The 20,932-nt window shown below is 27.1% G+C and overlaps 4 protein-coding genes across 4 annotated transcripts; 1 reads left to right on the top strand and 3 right to left on the bottom strand.

Annotated features, from left to right (window-relative positions):
- Positions 1-1,802: 1,802 nt before the first annotated feature.
- Positions 1,803-8,807, top strand: PGO_143610 (hypothetical protein, conserved; the record flags this gene model as incomplete). Its single annotated transcript, XM_028690351.1, has 3 exons — positions 1,803-8,296; positions 8,485-8,572; positions 8,760-8,807. 3 exons carry the CDS (start codon positions 1,803-1,805, stop codon positions 8,805-8,807), a joined length of 6,630 nt encoding a protein of 2,209 aa, XP_028546152.1.
- A 738-nt stretch (positions 8,808-9,545) lies between these two features.
- Positions 9,546-11,797, bottom strand: PGO_143600 (hypothetical protein, conserved; the record flags this gene model as incomplete). The annotated part of the gene is made up of 5 exons (XM_028690350.1): positions 9,546-9,615; positions 9,715-9,790; positions 9,946-10,275; positions 10,489-10,671; positions 10,906-11,797. The coding sequence occupies 5 exons, from the start codon at positions 11,795-11,797 to the stop codon at positions 9,546-9,548; spliced, it is 1,551 nt and encodes a 516-aa protein (XP_028546151.1).
- Positions 11,798-13,823: 2,026 nt separating this feature from the next.
- Positions 13,824-14,846, bottom strand: PGO_143590 (thrombospondin-related apical membrane protein; the record flags this gene model as incomplete). The annotated part of the gene is made up of 1 exon (XM_028690349.1): positions 13,824-14,846. The coding sequence occupies one exon, from the start codon at positions 14,844-14,846 to the stop codon at positions 13,824-13,826; it is 1,023 nt and encodes a 340-aa protein (XP_028546150.1).
- Positions 14,847-17,348: 2,502 nt separating this feature from the next.
- PGO_143580 (hypothetical protein, conserved) lies at positions 17,349-19,248 on the bottom strand (the record flags this gene model as incomplete). Its single annotated transcript, XM_028690348.1, has 3 exons — positions 17,349-18,460; positions 18,787-18,878; positions 19,196-19,248. 3 exons carry the CDS (start codon positions 19,246-19,248, stop codon positions 17,349-17,351), a joined length of 1,257 nt encoding a protein of 418 aa, XP_028546149.1.
- Positions 19,249-20,932: the final 1,684 nt, after the last annotated feature.

Here is a 20,932-nt window from a genome sequence, read left to right as displayed (position 1 = left end):
AGCTTGTTACATTTCGCAATTGAAAATTTTCTTCCGTTTTTCGTACGCTAGATCTTTCTTCTTCTTTACTGTTTTTTATCCGCAAAACATGAATATACGATTTGCGAATTAGAAATGAATAATATGGTGTATTCTCATGGGATGTTACAAATCTTTTAATGATGCCAAAAAATGTTAAATAAAAATAAGAAAAATACAATAAAAGCGCTTTTGTTTTCCTTTAGCCTTTTTCGTCTGGGTTATTTATTTATTATATTAACTTATTTGCTTATTCATTTGTTTATTTTTCTTTTTACCCACCCTCTTTTTAGTGCATTTATCTTTTCAGTATATTTTCTACAATTAAGAATTTAACTTTTATATTTTTTTTTTCGTATCCTTTATTTTTTCCTTCCCTAGTCATTTGGTGGATGCACATAAATAAATACTACGTAAGGATATACACTATTATGGTTCATAAAAAAAAAAAAAAAATTTCTCTCATTTTGTGCCATTTGCATGAAAAGAAGTTCGTCCTAATTGTTGTTTATGCAAGCGTATGTATGCACATATATGTACATATATGTAAATATATATGTATAACATACAATACTAAAAGTCTTTATTCATAAATAGAAAACGCTAGAAGGCGATTATAATAAAATACTGATTTATTACTTACATTTGTAATAAAATATGTAACCAAAAGAAAAAAAAAAAAAAAAAAGGAAAACAGGAAAAGGGTATAAAGACTTTATAAAAAATGGGTGAAACTCGAAATCTCCAAAACTGAAGCAGTCGCGCATATATAACAACTACTTTATGGGGCTATAAAAGGTTATAGTTTTAAAATACATTAATCTAATTCACTGCCATATACATGTCCATAATCCGAGGTTATAAACCATAAGAAAAAAAAAAAACAAAAAAAAACAAAAAAAAACAAAAAATAGGTAAACTCCTTATATGGAATAATATATGCCACAAGGTAACATGCATGACCATTCATATAAAATGCAACCTTGCAGCTTATTTTTTAAATAAAAAAATCTCTGTAAATGCAGAAAAAGATAATCATTTTAACAATGTGAGGCCTTTTTTTTTTTTTTTTTTTTTTCCCCCCCCCTTCGTTCTCACATATATACTGTTCTTTTAAAATTATTGTATATATTTTTTGCACAACAATTGGTTGGAATATAAAATATCCATGAAAATGGTATCTTTTTCTACAAGAGCAAAATTATTAACGAGAAAAAATACATTTTGTATGTGAGATATATATGAGCATGGAGTATATTTACTTATGAACAGCAGTATTTATTAAGTGCAATATTTTGCAAACAATTGAAAATTTATACAATGGGAGGAGGATTCATTATACTCCCCCAAGTGCCCACAAAAGAATAACGTAAATTCACACATGTTCAAAGCAAATTTACCCAACCTTTATAAACTTTTCTAAGGGAAAAAAGGTTTTATACAGTATTATATATGACAAAGCGCATTCATATTTTGACAAAAAAATAATATAAGATAAGATAAGATAAGAAAGGATAAGAAAGGATAAGAAAACAAAAATCGTTCTTGATTTGTGTTCTACTGTAGTTAGCGTTTTTTGAAATGCCGCATATGAATATATATATATGTATATTCCCGATTTGAATGCTTGAAGAGCTAGACATGGGTTTTAGATAGGTGTATTGATCTACGTATACCTCCCGTTACGCATGTTTATACATCCACGTAATTTGTGCCAAAACAGTGGACTACACCCTCACAAACACACACACACATTTCCATTTGCGAGCCCCCTCACCAATTAAATGGTAAACAAGAAAAAAAGTCGCATCCAGAAAATTATACAGCTACTCGAAAACAATGAAGACGACAAAACACTGACTCCACATATCATCGAAATAGAACAGATATTCTTTGAATGTTTTAACAATGAAAATAAAATAAATAGAAGGATAATTAACACTTATGTTATTCCGTTTGTAAACACACTGCTAGAACGTACTGATAATGAGGATGCAAAAATAAATTGTCCCCGTAAGGAAAAATTATTAGAACGAATATTAATTTTCTTCTCGTCTATATTGAGGATAAATAAAAATTACGCATATTTAATTGTATCATATTTTGTAAATTTAATTGAGCAAAAATCTTATATTGTAAAAATTATTGATCATTTAAAAAAGATTATTATCCATCTTTTGAAGGGGTTATTATTTTCCAATTATTATTTTCACAAGGAAAATGATAGTTCTATATATGAAAATGAGGAAGATAAAAAGAATGAATTGAATAATATTAAGCAAGGATTCCACAATTATGTCATATTAAAGTCTAAAATTTTTAACATTTTAACAAACTTTCATTTTGATAAAAGTGTATCAGAAAATCCATATAAATATGACTTAATAAAAAATTTGATGCTTATCTTGACAAAGGAAATTTTATTTTTCTTTCATATTTTAAAAAATAAAAAAAGTATATTTAAAGAAATATTAAGTGAACAAAAACAAGTGCACCATGTAATTAATGAAGTATTTGATATATCATATCTTAACGTTATTACGGACAGGGTTAACATGAATAATTATGATGAAATTATACTAATCTGGCTCGAACAAGACATTAGATTTCTGAACGATTTAATTCTTTTTAACCTTAGTCAAAATGTTAATAACACGTATAATTATACAAAATGTGAACCCTTTGTGAATAAAATAAAGGAGAAACAAGAAGAAAGCGCACCAATTGATGGGCATATTTCGATCTCCCCTTTCTCAGTGGCAAGTTCAAATGATGGGAGAGAAGAAAAATTAAAATATGAACGAAATGTTAAAAAGGAATTTATAATTAAACGGGAAAAGGACGAGGAGCAAACAACATTAAGGAATGAGTTTGGTAGCACCAATGCAGGCTTACCCAAGTTGGAGATTTTCAACAAATTGATATCTCACTTCAACGGCATGCAGGATGTTTTATGGGGGAAAAAAGAAGAACCAGCTGAAAATTTTATGAATTATGAAAATGGATACCAAAATGGGTACCAAAACAAATGGGAAGTTGAGCACGAACATTTCCCGTCTGATAAACCATGTGAAAGAGAAGGAAAAGAAGATAGCCACGAACTCTTAAGGAAATATTTAATAAGTACGGATTGTCTGATACGTAACATAGATCAAATAACTAAGGATAGCATTGTTTTCCTGACCCATTTGATTAGAAACGTATTTTATTTGATCCGTGAAGTTCCCTTTTTACTAAACTTTTTCCATAAGAACATTTTTGTGGTAGTGAGTGAATTAGTGCGAATACAGACAAATATAACGGATGAAAAAATAAATTATGAACAAGTGAAAGACAATATTAATATAGGAGAGGATGGCTTCCCATTTAAGGGAAGAAATGGGTTCATCACTGCGCATGAAAAAACAAGCCTTAGTAATTATAAGAAAAAATTGTTTAACTGTATGCTTCATTATATAAAAAATGAACTTTATTTGTTGTTATGCAAAACTAACGTCAATTTACCGTTTTATTATGCATATGTTACTATTTTGTTAAACCTTTTGGGGGAAAAGGGAACTACAGATGAATTAACAAAAAAAAAAAGGTCATCAATGAGGAGCATGCGTTTAGACCTTGAAATAGAAAAGAAAAGAAAAGTGTATGAAAATAATTATAACTACACGTATGAATATCTGAAAACAAATATTTTAAGAAAAGATTTTTATGGATATAAGAAATTAAAAAATGAACAAGTTGATATTATGTCCTACTTAAAGGTAAAAATGAATGAAAAGGAAAATGAAGATCTTTATAAAAAAGAGGAAAGAGAAAATACTCTTATAAATCAAATTATTAAAAAGTTATATCTTACAAATTTTAAATTGGACAAAGAATATTATGAAAAGTTTGATTGCTTCAAAAAAAACAGTGTAATAGATCTTTTTCATAGAACAAGCAATCACATAAACGAATCTAATGATAAAGCATTGAATGAAGGAAGAAATTGCCATTCCGAATTTTCCACCTCTATTCAAGATGTATATCAAAAATGTGATAGGAGGATTACTAGTAAGGTGGGAAATAAAGCAATCGGGATTTATGAAGAAAAATATCCTATAAGGGAAAATTCGATTGGACTTCAAATCAAGGCTAACAAATGCACCACGCATACCCCAATACACAAAAGTAAGAACGAAGGCATAGTAGATATTCAGGATGAAGAAACTAATCAAGTGAATCAAGAACGACAAGAGAAAAACAAAATGTTAGAAGGAGTTCACAAACAAAAAAATATGACAAGATATTTCCCCAAAAGGAATTACGAAGATATGTATTCGAATTTTTTAAAGAATGATTTAAAGTATTACGATAATGTTAAAACAAATGATAGTATACTGGGAATGATAGAATTATATTATTTTCTCATTTTCTCACAAATACTTAATAATAACCTAGAGAGTAAAGTTCAAGTTTTAGGAGAAAATATATTTACTAAAAAAATTTATAATCTAAAAGTTATAAATAATATTGTGAAGAGAATAATTTTAAATGATATGTTGAAGGAAAAACTAAAATTCTATTTTCTTATTCTGTACATTGTGAAGGTTAACAGTGTGTGCATATTCAATGGAAACACACCGAATGACATTTTCCTAAACTACTCTGCCATATTTAAAATTTTTAATAATTTATTATTTTATTCATATATTCAGGAGAAAAGAAAAACACAGTTAAAAGGAGCTAGCAAGAATATGCTTCAGTTATATCAGTCACATCCTACATATTACGATAATTATGACTATACCTTAGGATACACAATTTTTTGTTACAAATATTTTGATAAATTAAAAAAAAAAATGAAAATAAACGGATATGTATACAGACATGAGTTACAGAAAAAAAAATTCAGTATGAAATGTAAATATGATGAAATTTTAAATGTCATAATTTTCTTTTTGCATAATGGTAAATTATTAGCCACTCACCGAGATCAATATATTAAAACGTTTATTGAGCAAATTTTAGAAGCACCAAAGTTATCCTTTTCATTTTTTATTTATCTAATTATTTGGCTGAACAATATAGATGTTCATATTGATTACAATGGATATATTAACAATTCGAATAATGATCGTATACCTTCCTCTATGGATGATATGAAAAAAAGAGAAATAATAAATAAAAGAATCCCAACAGTATGTTTAAAAGTGGTAGATGATGAGAAAAGGAGAAATGATATCACATTGCACCGTACACAGAAAGGAATGGAACCCAGTGAAATAATTAAAAACGGAATTGCTAATGTTATGAATAGGACAGAAGAGGAGCAACACAAGAAGCAAGCACAACAGGAGCAGGATAAGAAAGGGGGAGCAGAAGAAAAGGAGGATGGAATTCTTTGCAAGATTAATCTGATGAAAAAAGAAAAAAATGATGATGCATACGGTGCAGCAGAAAATGCAGACATACATCTCACACCGAATGGTGATGACTGTTACTCTAAAAATGAATCACATGAAGAACAACAAGAAAAGGAAAATAACTGTGATTATTATGATGAATACAGTGGTAGTGCTTCTTTTTCTGATGGATCCGCTTCTCACTTCGATGTCGAATTAAGCGATTGTGATGATAGTGAAGATTATGGCACTGAAAAAACCAATATAGATGCTTTCAATTCAGAGCAGGGTGAGGGAAGAAATAAAACCCAAAGTGATGATGTAAAAAAAAATTTTAATATATGTGAAAATGAAAATGTGCAAAATGATGAAACCTTTTTAGGTATGTTAAAAAGGAAAACACACTTCATTAATACAATTGGTAGTGAAGAACATGATGTTGAAAATAAGACTAATGTAAAAAATACACGGAACGTTAATATTCTTTATGCTAATGAAGGAGATCATCAAAATAATACACACAATGATTTTACAAGCAAGAAGAACGAGGCTAATGAAAAAATAGACGATCTTTCACTAATTAAATGTAGGAAAAGCGAAATAGACGAAAATATTTTTAATATCAATTATTATATTAAATATTCCCACAAGTTACAAAATTCATCTAATTATTACATTTTTTGTTTCTCCGTAATTTCAAATTTATTGAAGAAAAATCAAAATATAAGAGCCAAGAAAACCATATTAGCTATATATATAAATACTCTATTTAAATCATGTACTGAAATAAGAAATCTTTTAAAAAAATTAATCACTGCATCTAAGGGAATTTATAATAACACTTTAAATTTTCTGGTTTATACGAAAAGAATATATGTATTTTATCATAAAGTTTTCATTTTATTTTTATTATATATTTGTAATATGTACATACCACATTTAAAAAACGATATTCTCTTTTTCTCTCATTTTGCTTTTTATTTATGGCCAATGGAATTAATTAATTTTGTTCATAATTTCTTAATAACCAATTTTTCCTTTTTTTATAATGATATCGTATCCATTTTTGTGAATTATGAGCAAATAAAATCCCACGAAAAGAGGATGCGTTCTTTAAAAAATTATACCTTCATTAATGATAAATTAAATGAATATCTAAAGGCCCTTGATCATCCGGAATTTTTTCAATCAGTTGAGGTATTCTTAAGACAAACAGATTTCTTTAACAGCGCCACAATGTATGGAGATAGAATTCACCCTTTTGGGAATGCTCATTCCTGCATAGGTGAACATGGGGATATGGAAAAAAAGGAAGAAACTGCAAATTTGGAAAAAATGGAAAAGGAGGAAAAAGTGGAAGATGTGGAAGATGTGGAAAATGCAAGGCAGGTTGAGGTGGAAGAAACCGAGGAATGCCTACACAATAATGAAATATCCCAGAAAATTCTTCTGGAAGAAATCTTCGTTCGTTTGTTTATAGAAACAGTGGATATACTAGAAGATAATAAAATGTTGACAAGAATGAAAAAGGAAAACATATTCCTGAATTTTGTGAGTATTAATTATGTGGATGAGTTGTGTAAATTTGTTCTTTCGAATGTTGAAAAGTCTTATCAAAAGAATAAAATAGAGTTTTGGTCTCATTTTTCTACACTTTTATGTGAATTATCCTACTATGATAAAACAAAATTGTTTGACGAATCAAAATATATAGAATTGCGAGATATCTTGCACTTTTTTTTAAATTCAATTGACAATTTCTTAAGTATATGCGTTAGATCTTCCATATTTTTTCATTTATATTTGTCAACATATTCAAATTGTGTGAAAAAAGAAATAAGGAAAATTTTATTAAGCAAGTTCATATCCGTACTCCCTTTGTTAAAGTCCATATTTCATGAGGAATTTTTTAGAATTCTAAAATATAATAATAACAAGTGGAATAATCATGATGTTGAAAATGAAAAAACAGGTGATAAGTCTGGGGATGAAAAGAAGCAAGAAGAAAGTACTACTATTCCCGAAACGAATGATATAACAGAAAAAGATGAAGGGTGTGAACTGGAAAAAGACAAGGGAATTAGTAAGGATCACAAAGTGGAAAAAGATGAGACAGGAAATATAAAAATGGAGGAAACAGATAAGTTAAATGAATATAGCTCCTTTGAAATTAATATAGAAATTATAAAATATGTAAGTAAAAATTTAAATGAATGTACAACATCATCAGTGCCCTCGTGGGAAAGTCGCACGAATTTTTTAAATTTCTGTTTTAATTTGTACTTGGAAAATAATAATGTCCATTTTATTATTGAATTAATTGGGTTTTTTAAAAAAGAACAAATTCTTCATATATTCAATGAAATAATTAAAAATGATATGGAAGAAAATATAAAAGTAGAAATTCTAAAATGTTGTATTAATAATATCATAAAATTGCCATATTTTTACATTTTAGAAAAACATAATGAAAATGAAAATGAATCATATTATATTACAAATACTGAAATTTTTTATTTTTATTATAATTTAAATAAAAATAAAAATATTCAAAAAATTATGCTAGATTATTTTGTAACAAAAGTCAATTTGCAGACTGTAGGAGAGCAAGAAAAAAAAATGTACAATGATATTACAATAAAAGATTTAGCTAATATAATTCAACAAATTGCAGAAAGTAGTAATCCCATATTTCCTATATATGGTAGATTTTTATGTCAAATTACAAAAAATATAAATATATTACGAGAATTTATTAGCAGTATTATCATACCTTTGTTGATACAAAAAAAAATATGGAGCAACAAAGTCATATGGAAAGGATGTTTAATGTGTATATCAATGTTATGGACTGATTTTAAGCATTCTCTTTTTTATATTTTTTTTATGTTACCCAAGTAAGTTTTTAAAGGGAAAAAAAGGAAAAAAAAAAAAAAAAAATGCATAACATCACCTGCATTCAAATGTTCACATGTATCCTTTAGCTTACACATGTGTTGAATATTTTTCGTATATGCATATATAACTATGCTTAACATGGCACTGATTTTTTTTTTTTTTTTTTTTTTGGCATTACCTTATGAAGAGACGAATGTACTGTGTTGTTTAACGCCTTAAAGCAGAAGTATTCTATAACAAGCGATCTTATTGAATTAATATCATCCAACGAACAGGTAAACTTTAAAGGCTCGAATTGTACTTTGAATTGTCCATTTGAATTGTCCATTTGAGTTGTCGATTTAAATTGTACGTTTGTGCTTTTGACATTTTTTTTTTTTTCATGTGTATATTAATTTGCAGCTATACAATTGCTGCATCAAGCTTATTCATACTCTATTTTACTTTTTTAAATATATATAGGCGAAACGAATATGCCCGGAATATTTGAAGAACTTGATAAATACATGATGCAATTATATGCTTGTAAAATTAAAAAAAAAAAAGTGAAAAGAAAAAATAAAGGTTTCCATAAAAGTGTATATGACAACTGTTGTAATCAGAAGTAAAATTCGAAAGATAATCTATTATGATTTAATTAAATGTTTTATAAATAAAAAGACAGTTCCTTCCCATTAAGCCCTTTTTTTTTTTTTTTTTTTTAACCCACTTAGAATGACACATTATATATTGTATTAATTCACATCCTGCATGTTTTCTATTTTCACAATTTTGAAATACAACATTTTTAACAATATATATGCATTATGCTACCATATGAAAAACACTAACTCCGCTACCATTATCATTCCCTACATAACCGTGTCTTGTTAAGAAAACAAAAAAATTAGCAACTTTCCCGGATGGGAATATATTAAGAGAAAATTTTTTCTATAAAATATACTGTTGGGAGTAATTTTCTGCTCTTACTAAAAACAGGAAAATTCAAGAAAAAAAAAAGGATGTAACAAAAAAAGAAGGAAAAAGAAACCAAAAAAATTTAAGCAAAAATAGCACGGCAAAAATTAAACTTTCACCATAGGCCACAAACGAGAGATCTAAAAGTGCATGTTTAAAAAAAAATTGGGTGAAATAAGGCAAAATTATTCTTCCACTATTTCTCCACCTTGAAAAAATTTTAAACACAATAAATCATCATCTTTAAAAAGTTATACTTAAGGAGAAAATTAAAAAAAAAAAAAAAAAATTCTATTGGCAAGCGTGGGCTCTATATTTTGACACGTAATATTCTTCATCATTATGAAAGCCTAGACTGGAGCTGAAAAAAAGGGAAATAAAAAAAAAAAAAAAAAAATTCCAAACTTGTACATTTTTGAAAAAATGAAGAAAAATAGGAAAATAGAAAAAATATTGTTACCTTACATAGCAATATATGCATCCAAGGATTACAGCCGAGATAAGAAATATTAATAATCCAAGGGCCATCTTTTTATCTAAAAATGGCACAGTTAGAAGAAGAAAAATTGGGGAAAATAAGTACATACATTACGTATATATATATATATATATACACGACCCGTGTACACATAATAGCGTTGTTTATGTGTGTTTGCACACATGTATATATGCGACTTTATCTTATTTTTACTATTTATTATCCACATAAAAAAGCTGATCTTCTTTTCGCTTCGCCTCCTTGAAAGGGGTTCATCATCTAAATTATAATTTTCTGATTCTATATGCCTGTTCATATATGGTACGGGAGCTACCGGATTGTTTGCATTAGCATTAGCGTCAATAATATCTTTAGCAATGACTTTTTCTTTTTCATTTTCTTTTCCTTTTTCATTTTCTTGTCCTTTTTCATTTTCTATTTCTTTTTCATTTTCTTTTCCTTTTTCTTTTACGTTGTCATTTTTCTTATTGTCCGCATTCGCATCTTTCATTATATTTTCCCCAGGGACTTTTTTAATTTCTTCTAAATTAATATTGAAAGTTGGGAAAAAAAAAAAAAGAAAAAAATTGGAGAAAATCTAAATATCAATTTGTTCATATAACCATTTAGATTCATTTATTGCTTGTTACACTTAGCTACATTGCACGAAATGACTTTCTTTCATTTAACTTTGTTTTATTTTGTATTTATAATTTATTTCATTTATTTATTTATTTTATTCTTTTTTTTAAGCACCTTTTAATAACACTTGACAAGCCACAGACTCACATTTCTGAAAATTCAAAATAAAATATCTATCACAAAAATCTTCATCTTCAACCAAGCATTTGTTATGTCTACACCTGTATGAAAAGTCTTCACTGCACACACTGTAACACGGGGACCATTCTCCCGCCTCAAAGTGTCCTTGTTTTAATACTGCATAATGGGTAATGCAAGAAAAATAAAATAATATAATAATAAAATAATATAATAATAAAATAATATAATAATATAATAATATAATAATAAAAGAAGAAAAAAAAAATTATATAGACCATGAGGAGTAATAGAAAAATTGAAATGGGTGTATAAAACCGAAATGAAACAAAAGAATAATATCAGAACAAAGGAATGTAAGCATCACTACATGATCTCATTCTATTATCTCACCTTTCTTAAGATATACAACATTCTTTATATTTTTATACTGACGAAAGTACTGTGGATTATCCACTTCAGATGGGAATAAAATAATGTCAGCTAATTTATGTGACGTCATAAGAACAAATTCTATTTCCTTTTCTACTTTCTTGTTACCCATATTGTCATTTGAGTACACATCAGTATAATTTCCTTTATATTTGTACTCCCATTTTGGACACACATGATAATTTATGATATTTGATATGTCAATTTTTATATAGTCATTTTCTAATATTCCTTTTGATTCAGAAAATTTATCTCCCATAAATGCAGCAACGGTTTTATTTAAGTCATATAATTGGGGTAACCTTACGAATAAAAATCTATTTTTTTTTAATACGTTTTCAATTTCTTCCAAATTTATGTTTTTTAAATAGTTAACATATAAAATGTAATTATTAAAAGAGTTAAATTCACATATTTCTTCAGTTATTGGTACATTAAATGTTAATGTTTTGTTACTTATTTCATACTCCAAATCCTGAAACAAATTTTTTACATAGCCATATATGTTACGTTTATTTCCTGTTTCTATAACGTGAGACTGATTTTCTAGCTTGAACTTTTGATTTATAGGTGAACTCAAATTTTTATAATTTCGAATTGGTTTTATACAAACATTTTCTTTTTGACTTACATTTTTTAACATATAATTTTCAAATATTGTTGTCTCGTCCGAAGAATAAGGTATTATTTTATTTATTGAAATATCACTTTCTTCATTTTGGTACATTATTAGACCATGCTTTCTAATATTTTTTCCTACATGATGAATAGCATAAACTTTTATTATCAAAAAATATAGCACAAATTTTACAACACAAAAATTTATGTGTTCATTACCCCAGTGTGTTTTCATTTCTTTTTTATTCACTATTAAGTCTTTTTTGTGAAATGTATAATTTGCGTTTTACAGTTTTCTTTTTTTTTTTTTTTGCTCAAAGTAAACAAGCATATGTCCTTTTTGTGTAGACTAAATGATATGTCTACGTATTCGTATGTAAGGAAAAAAAAAAAAAAAAAAAAATTATTGGCAAAGTAGCGAATAAGTGTGTAAATAGGTACATCTTGTGAACACATACCATTCTTATGCATATATACAACTAAATGTCACAATAAAATGGTATATGAAAGATGGCTAAAATGTGATTAACTGGCAGCAGCCAAATTGAACCATTAAAAATTTTCCTCATATTTTTAAAAAAGACAAAGCACAACAATCTAAATGAATAAGAAACAAAAAAAAAAAAATAAATAAATAAATAAATTAAACTAAATAGCGTAAGTTTTCATATTACAAATACTTTATTTTTTTAAAATATGCGAATATATAGACACATATATTTATATAACTTGATACATGTTTCTTCCCTTTTTCACTTGGATGCATTTATTACATCTCTTTTTTTTTTTTTTTTTTTTTTTTTTAACGTCTTAAAAAATAATTGATCTACTTATGTTTTAACATTTCTCTTTATACACTTTTCAAATGAAGCATTCGTGTGTCTTTTTATATATATTTATCAGGATAAGGAAAATTGCAACAAACAATTAAAGTGTGGTATTACAATCACAATTGTTCTACAAACAGATCGAATCACCCTTTTTTTATAATAATTTTTTTTCTCTCCTATATGCACCATACAGCTTCAAACCCATTATTTCTCGTCTCTTTACGTTCAAATGGTCAAGTGCATGCAAAATGGAAATGCTCAAACGTGATTATCGAATTATGCGTGTTTAAATTTGAGCCTTTACCGTTTTTTATATGTTAGGTCAAATGAGTATATTTTAAAAATAAAACATTAGGCCAAGAGAGATTAAAATTTTTTTTTTTTAATTTTTTTTGCCTTTTCTCTTAACATTAGAGTTGTGAATTCTAGCTAAATGAGTTAATCCCACACATCATTCAACTTCTAATGGGATCTACGCTTGTGTGAATTCATATTTGCGTAAGCTTCAACATATAAAGTTCAAACTGATGGAAACATAACTCTACCATATATACATACTTTCCCTAAATTGTGTGTGTATCAATTTATGCACAGAAAAAAATCTTGTCGATAAGAAAAACTTATAAAAGTTACATTTTTAGAAGGAAAAAGTAAAATAACTGAAAGATGCATACATCTTTGTAACAGAATATTGCTACAGTTAAGCACTGTTGCTTGCTCTATTTTCCGAGTGCAGATGTAGATGCAGAAGCAGAAAAACATGAAAAATCAATTAAATGATTCGACGCATAGGAACTTCCGTAGATGCCACCACAAGTTTAATTATTTAACTATTTAATTATTTTTATTTATTTTTCCATTTTTACGTATCTTTTCATAAAAGTGGGAATAAATGAAACAGAAGAATCTATTAATTAAAAAATTTAGCACAACAAAAAAAAAAAAATAAATAAATAATAAAATAATAGCATGAGCTGAAACGGGAGTAACCAGAGACAAAAAAACGAATAAACTACTAGAATAACAAAATTATAATCCAGGAAAGGAAAAATATAATTTGCAAAAAGGCATGGGGAAGAGATGTTCGCGAGGATCATGTCACAATAGGACAATTGTTGAGTAACAATAAAATATAATAAAAAAAAAAAGAAGCAGAGAAAATTAAAATTAGGAATAATTCCTTAACTTGGAAATGTACAGCTAGTAAAAGTAATAAAGCACAAAAAACAAATTTAAAACAGAAAAACAAATTTACGCGTAGTTTGTGATATTTAAACTGTTTTCGCGAATCTAAGTAAATGGGTTGATTTATTCTACATTTTAAACCAATTCATTTGGGACATATATACTCCGCTCGGATAAAAACAAAAGGGACCAATTCAAAAATTGCAAAGTGGTCATGATTTCCTAGCACACAGAAATGTACCGTTTTTAATCGTACATAAATCTACCTGCCACATTTTCATATAACTCCTTTTCAGCTCCTTTTTTTTTATAAAACATGTGATATAATATAAGTATTATACAAATGATAAGAACTATAGGCAGAAGAATAATGGCAATTGTAAAGGCTGATGATTCCTTGTATTCATATAAAGAATGACATGGTGGTAGAGGTACCTGACAAGGTCTTGTTTCTTTTAAATCCCCTTTAAAACAACCACCGGATGGATTTGCACATTTTCTTTCTCTAATTTGTACATTGTCTGGATCGTCACATTCCATAGAACACTGAGACCATTCACCCCATTCTGTGTAAAACATATTTTTCTTTTCAATTATTAATGATGGTTTATTTAATTTATCTTCCAACACTGTGTAACAATTATCTTCTGGTTTTAATAAAAAAGAAATTTTGTCTTTTATAAAAGCCCTCCATATTCCATCTACGAAAAAATTACTTACATTAATTCGAAAACTTCCAGATGTTTTACTTATATTAAATTTAATCGGTTCAGTTAAAATTTCAAATTCTGATGGGTTATTTACATCTGCAGATTTCAACAAAACAATATTGTAATTATTATGTTTACATGTGTTTTTTTTATTTGTTGATACTATACTCAAAATTAAATTTACTTCATATGGATCGTCTTTACCAGCGCTGAAATTGAAATCACCTATGTAAAAGGTTAAAACTAAATAACTTTTAGTGCTTTCTTCTTTTGATGAATATAATTCTAAAGTATTTTCATTTGTAAATCGAGAATTTTTTATAACTATGTAATTGTGAAGTAAAAACTCTTTTCTGTTAATGTTGGAGTCTTTTGATCCTTCTTGCAGATGATTATTTACCCCTGCTGTGCACTCTGGTTCTAATGTCACGATTTTGTAATTCTCATTTTTTTGAAGTAATTGTAAAATGTATTTTTCGTTTTTCCTTTTTAATTTTCCTGAAATGCGTCCATAACAAATGATAAGGAGCAAAATCATTACACACTTTAAGCTACGCATCTTGCATTAAAAAGGGAGCAGTCACAAATGTAAATAAATAAATAAATAAATAAATATATATAAACAGAGGAAAAAATAAGGAGACGGGAATAGGAAAATGACGTAGAGAACTTAATACATGTAATATCTAGCTAAAAAAAAAAAAAAAAAAAAAAAAAAAAAAACCTCTAATCTATTGGGGTAGTCGAAGACGAAATATATAAAAATTAATTTAAGTGGAATTATAGAATAGCTATTTTGATCATTATATTTTTTAGCAAAAAACTAAACAAAGAGCTATGAATGTTTCATAAAATTTATTTTTTATGTTAAATTCAAAATAGTTTTTATATGAAGAATAATAAAAAGTGTAAAACCATTTCGTTCTTGTAACAAAGTTATGTAACTGTTGTTCCTAAGATAAAAATTAGTTCTCCTTTATAACTAATGAATCATGATATATCTCTTTTCTACTGTTTTGATACACCTTATCTTTGTACCTTTTATTATATCTCTTTTTTTTTTCCCTATAAACTACATAGCTTTTTATGATCTCGTCGTTAGGGTCTTTGTTTTTCTCTTATTCACATTTTACCTCAAACTTATTTATAATATCTTTGGTGATAAAATATTACATTTGTGCTATGTATATATTCGCCCGTACTTTGCTTGCTGGAAATTATTTACATTTTTCATGTATATGTAAATATGCGTATGTACTGAAAACTCATATGTTCAAGTGCAGACAGGCGATTTTATGTCACAAAATAAAAAAAATATATATATGTATAATAAAAAACTCTTGCTCTACATTTAGGTGCATGCATAAAAAAAAAAAAAAAAATTAATAACACATAAAAAAGCAGAAAATGCACAAAAGGGAATAAAAATGAACGAACGTAAATGAATAACAAAAAAGCGTATTAGCTTTCAGTTTTTTTAAGTTGTAGTTAAAAGGATTTTTCTCCATAAATCCACTTCACTAAGGGAATATGTATTTTTTAAATATAGAATTATAAATGTTGTGTGTACACATTCACATAAAAAGGAAGCTGTGCTGGCACAAATGGCCCTAGCACAGATTAATTCTGAATTTGTTTATGTTAAAATATAAATTTATGCCGGGAGAAAAAAAAAAAAAAAAAGTAAAAATGAACATAAAAATAAATATAAATAAATAAAAAAAAATGAATAAATATACACATAAACATACACGTGTATATATATATTTATACGTGTTAACAAATAAGGAGGAGCAAAGTTACAGCAATCTCATTTTTATCTATAGTAAAACCTTAAAGGGATTAAAAATTATTAAGATAAAAATGCAAAGTAGCCATGAAGTTTTGTTAATTTTTTTTTTTTTTTTTCTTTAATGTGAAAAATAAAGCAGAAAAAAAAAAAAAAAAAAGGCGGGTTTATTAATTTTTAAATTAGATCAAGTATAATGCAACACATGCATTTTTTTTTTTTTTTTTTTTTTTTTTTTTTTTTTTTTTTTTTTTTTTTTTTTTTTTTTTTTTTTTTTTTTTTTTTTTTTTTTTTTTTTTTTTTTTTTTTTTTTTTAAAAATTTAAAAAAATTTTTTTTAAAATTAAAAAAATAAAATAAAAAAAAAAAAAAAAAAAAAAAAAAAAAAAAAAAAATGGAAAAAAATGAAAAAAAAAAAAAAAAAAAAACTGGCTTATTAATTGTTACATGACCATGTCTCCCTTTTTTTAAAATTTCGACGTTGTTCTTTTGGCAAATTTGCAAGGCCATAAATGCCACACATGGTTAGTAACATTTAATTATACATACTACAAGCAAAAATATCCAAATGAGTAAAATATAAATACATGCTTATGTGAGCATGAACAAAAGCCGTACAATGACAATATAAAATTGTTCCTTATTTTCAACCAGTTGAAAATTCCCTCTTGAAGAGCTATCCACATCCACTTTTCTTATGTCTTTCCCGATGGGAAAAAAAAAAAAAAAAAAAAAAAAAAAAAAACAATATGGTACGGGCACGTTTCTTTTCTGTCCTCTTTTAGTAAAAATGAGAATTCCGGAATGTTATTTTCTACAAACTCGACCAATCAGATCCCTTTTTATAATGGTACAATGATACACACCATAAGTATATATACATACGCAAGTACATTTAGTAGTTATGCCAAATGTTTGTAATCCTTGCATAAAATTCTTCATCAAATGTGCTTTTATTTTTCTTTCCTCCTGTTACGGTACCACTAATTGCATACTATATAAATATGTCCCCTCGTAAATCCATATAAACACACATATACATAATACACGCACCGAATTCTCCCATTTTATTGTTATTTGGTTGCACATAAAATGGGTGCCATCGATCCGTATATTTTTACCTGTTGCTCCTCTTGTGAAACCATTGTTGCAAAACAGTAAAAATTGTCATCTCTAATCTCTATGGGGTTATAAGTAGCATAATCAGCTAGCTATCGAGTTGACCCGTTCAATCATCATCTGGTTTCAGTTAGATGGCTCATCACAAACACAATCATTCCGATGATGTTAAAATATTTATACGTTCCTTCAAAAGGTCCAATGTGCTATATAAAAATTTGTTTTCTATCTGTGTGTCTGAGCATATTCCGTTTTTTATAGTATTGAAATAATTAAGGTCATTTTGATCATTGGTGGTATCTAAATTATTGATTACAAAGATTTCGGATACAAAAATAAGTACATCATTTGTATTGCTTTTTTTTTTATCGAGATAAGAAGTGTATTCTGATATATCTTTAAATTTCAAATTTTCCATTTTGAAAATGGTTTTATCTTCATTCTTTAAAAAAATGTTTTTATTTATGAATAAATTTAAGTGCCCTGAAAGGACATGCATTTTATTATATTGGGGGTCTACAAAAATGGTGAAATTTTGTAGGTTATTTATTTCATCGTTTTCTACATATCCTTTAAAAATGCCGAAAGAGGATAAAATTTTATTATATTCTATATTGTTTGTTATATCATTAAATATCTGGTAACTTTTAATATGTATATATCTGTTTTTTAATATATTTGGATTAGTAATTACGTTATCAAAAAATGTCTTTAAAATATTCAAAAAATGCTTTTTTTCATTCAAATTGTATTTCTCATTCTTTATATATTCATCTAATAATTTTTCTATTTTATTTTCATCAAAAAAGTTATCTAATGAAACACTTGGTAATTTGGGCAGTTCCTTAATTTCCACTTCCTTATTATTTCCACTATTGTTATTTGAACTACTTTTGTCATTACTGTTGGGATTGTTTAATAATGTTGCGCTTGTTTCAAACCCTGGGGCAATGGATGTTTGATATGATTGCATCATATCTAAAATTAATTTACCCTTACTAGTTGACATAACTTCCTTCGGAGTATCTAAAATATATTGTGGTATATTTTTTCCAACCAAGAAATTACAAATTTCATTTGTAAAATTGTTACAGTTCCAGTTAACTAAATTGTATTTATCTACCGTAAAATTTGGTTGAATTCCATTTAAATATTCGTGAAAATATGATTGATGAAGTTCCGTTATTCCCATATCAACGATGTCTACGGGCTTGATGTCGTAGTATGACTCAAATTCGTTTGGGGCAAGGCACATGATTCCTCCACCTGCAAGACAAGAAAACAGAAACGACGCAAACATGTGAAACGACGTGTACAGGAAGATGAGTTAAATCGGGTATGTTTAATTGGGTATAATATATCGGTATGTAAAATCGGGTATGTTTAATTGGGTATAATAAATCGGTATGTTAAATCCGATATATTAAATCGGTATGTTAAATCGGGTATGTTTAAATGGATATACCCAAGCAGACACGTGCATATAACCATATGTTCATGTTTGCTCCACTAGTGTACACATACGTAAAAGTGTCATGTTTTCAAAAAATCCATTGCAGGGAAGAGACACATCTGCAACAAATAATCCTTACCATAGAAATACTCCATGTCATAAACCCAAACAGCCGTATGCCATACTCCGTTTATTTGCTTTCCAATCAAAAGGGGAGACCACATTTTTACCCTATAGTGTAAATGTAATTTAAAAAGCAGAAAAAACATATTTCAGCTATATTCACATTCATTTTCAGGTGCATGTGCATGCCTAAGCATATTCATGCATATATACACATGTGCACACACCAAAAAGGGGAATAAATAAACTCTACAAAATAAAAATATAAAAAACAGTATCCCGTTCTCTCGTTATAAAATGAATTTGTGTATGAAAAAAATATATAGGGAATCATTACTGCGATATATTCAATACTACGTTTTTATTATTTTTGTATTTTGCTCTTTTCTATTTTTCCATTTTTTTTTTTCTTCTTAAATTATTACATTCCTCTGGATAAATCGTATATCTTTAGTTTAACACTGAAGGATGGAGCCATGTTGCGTTTAATCTGTTCCAGTTAAATCCGTCTGATGAAAGGTATTAAGGTTGTTAAACTTTCTTTTTTTTTTTTTTTTTTTTTATGCATCAAAACCAATGAATATTGAAGGGGGAAGTGGCTAAAAATATATTTTTTTTTCTTTTGGTTACACAATCTACTGAACATGAAAATAAAATTGTAAAATTCATTGTTGCTATACTATTAGAGCTTTTTTGGAAACTCGTTGAACCATTTTAGTTGAGAGCTTATGCATGAAAAAAAGAAAAAATAGAATGGGACAAAAAATAAAGAGGGATTTTTCTTCTATCGATTTTTCTTAATTGTGATGTACATAAAATTAGGCATATACAGACACATATATATATATATATATGTAAAATATCATGTCGATTATTTGTTCCTCACAATTAATACATATCAAGATATTTTAACAAAAAAAGAAAAAAATGAAAAAAAAAAGCTGTTTTAGCGTCGTCTTATTATGATTGAACTTTTATTTTTCTTAATTTTTTTTTCTTCATGACTTTGTTAATTGTTTGTGAGAACATAGAGTCACGAATTTAACTGGAATGATTTTTCCGTCTTTCCCTTTTTCCCCAAATTGGAATTTACTCATTAAAAATTTTGCAATACATGTAAATGTTTATGCATATATACATACATATATACACATACATACATAATATCTCCTTATAGAGAAATATGTGGAACAAATTGTCACTCGCTTTAGTTACGTTACGCACGCATGTAAGTAAGAAAAAATGGGGAATGAACGGACGAATAAACTTAAAAACAAACAGATATAGCAAAGAAACATATGCAGGTGAGTCTACATATATTTAAGGTTCATTTTGTTATTCTTCAACTTTTAAATTTTATTCTATAATAAGTTATTAACCAAAAAAAAAAAAAAAAAAAAAAAAAAAAAAAAAAAATTCTTTTATATTTAAGAAAGATTTAAGAATTTTAACTTCCCCCTTTTTTACTTGTACTTGCTTGGCTACACCCATGCGTTTATACACACAATTCATAAATGATCATTAATTGTGCAGATAATGTCACCACAACTTAAGCTCATAAATTTTAGGTACAAAAAAAATACATGCGTAGAGAATAATATGAATTACGTTCAGAATGGTGTGCTTTTTATTCTTTTTCAGGATATGTTCATTTTTACGTGTTGTGCCACTGACATTTCTGCATTAGCCTTCTTGAGTCAATACATGGAAAGTACGGAAAAATATATACATACAATATATGCATACATATATACATACATATATACATAATGCATTTCTTTTTTTTTTTTATGTATTTAGATGACATGGAAAATTTTTTTAAACGTTTATAAAAAGTGCATAAAAAGTGGCAAAAAAGAATTAAAAAAAAAAAAAAAACTATTAAATTCTTTAATTGTGATTTGCCTGCTTTACAGTATTTTACAGTATTATTAAAGTTTTAAGTCTTTTTATTTTTTAGCCCTTTTTTTTTTTTTCAGTTGCACTAAAGGGTGAATTGCTGTGTGCATGTTTTTGTGAGAGTCCAAATAGAATAATGCCAGTTAAAAAAAAAAAAAAAAAAAAAAAAAATCAGTGGAACAAAAGCTGCGCAAGGTATAAATTTTCACTGAGAATAAAAGAACATTTCCTGTATTTAATCCAAATTGTTCGAAGAACAAAAT

This window comes from Plasmodium gonderi (assembly GCF_002157705.1).
Source record: "Plasmodium gonderi DNA, contig: Chr14, whole genome shotgun sequence".
Classification (NCBI taxonomy): domain Eukaryota; phylum Apicomplexa; class Aconoidasida; order Haemosporida; family Plasmodiidae; genus Plasmodium; species Plasmodium gonderi.
This window is presented reverse-complemented; position numbering and strand designations above follow the sequence as displayed.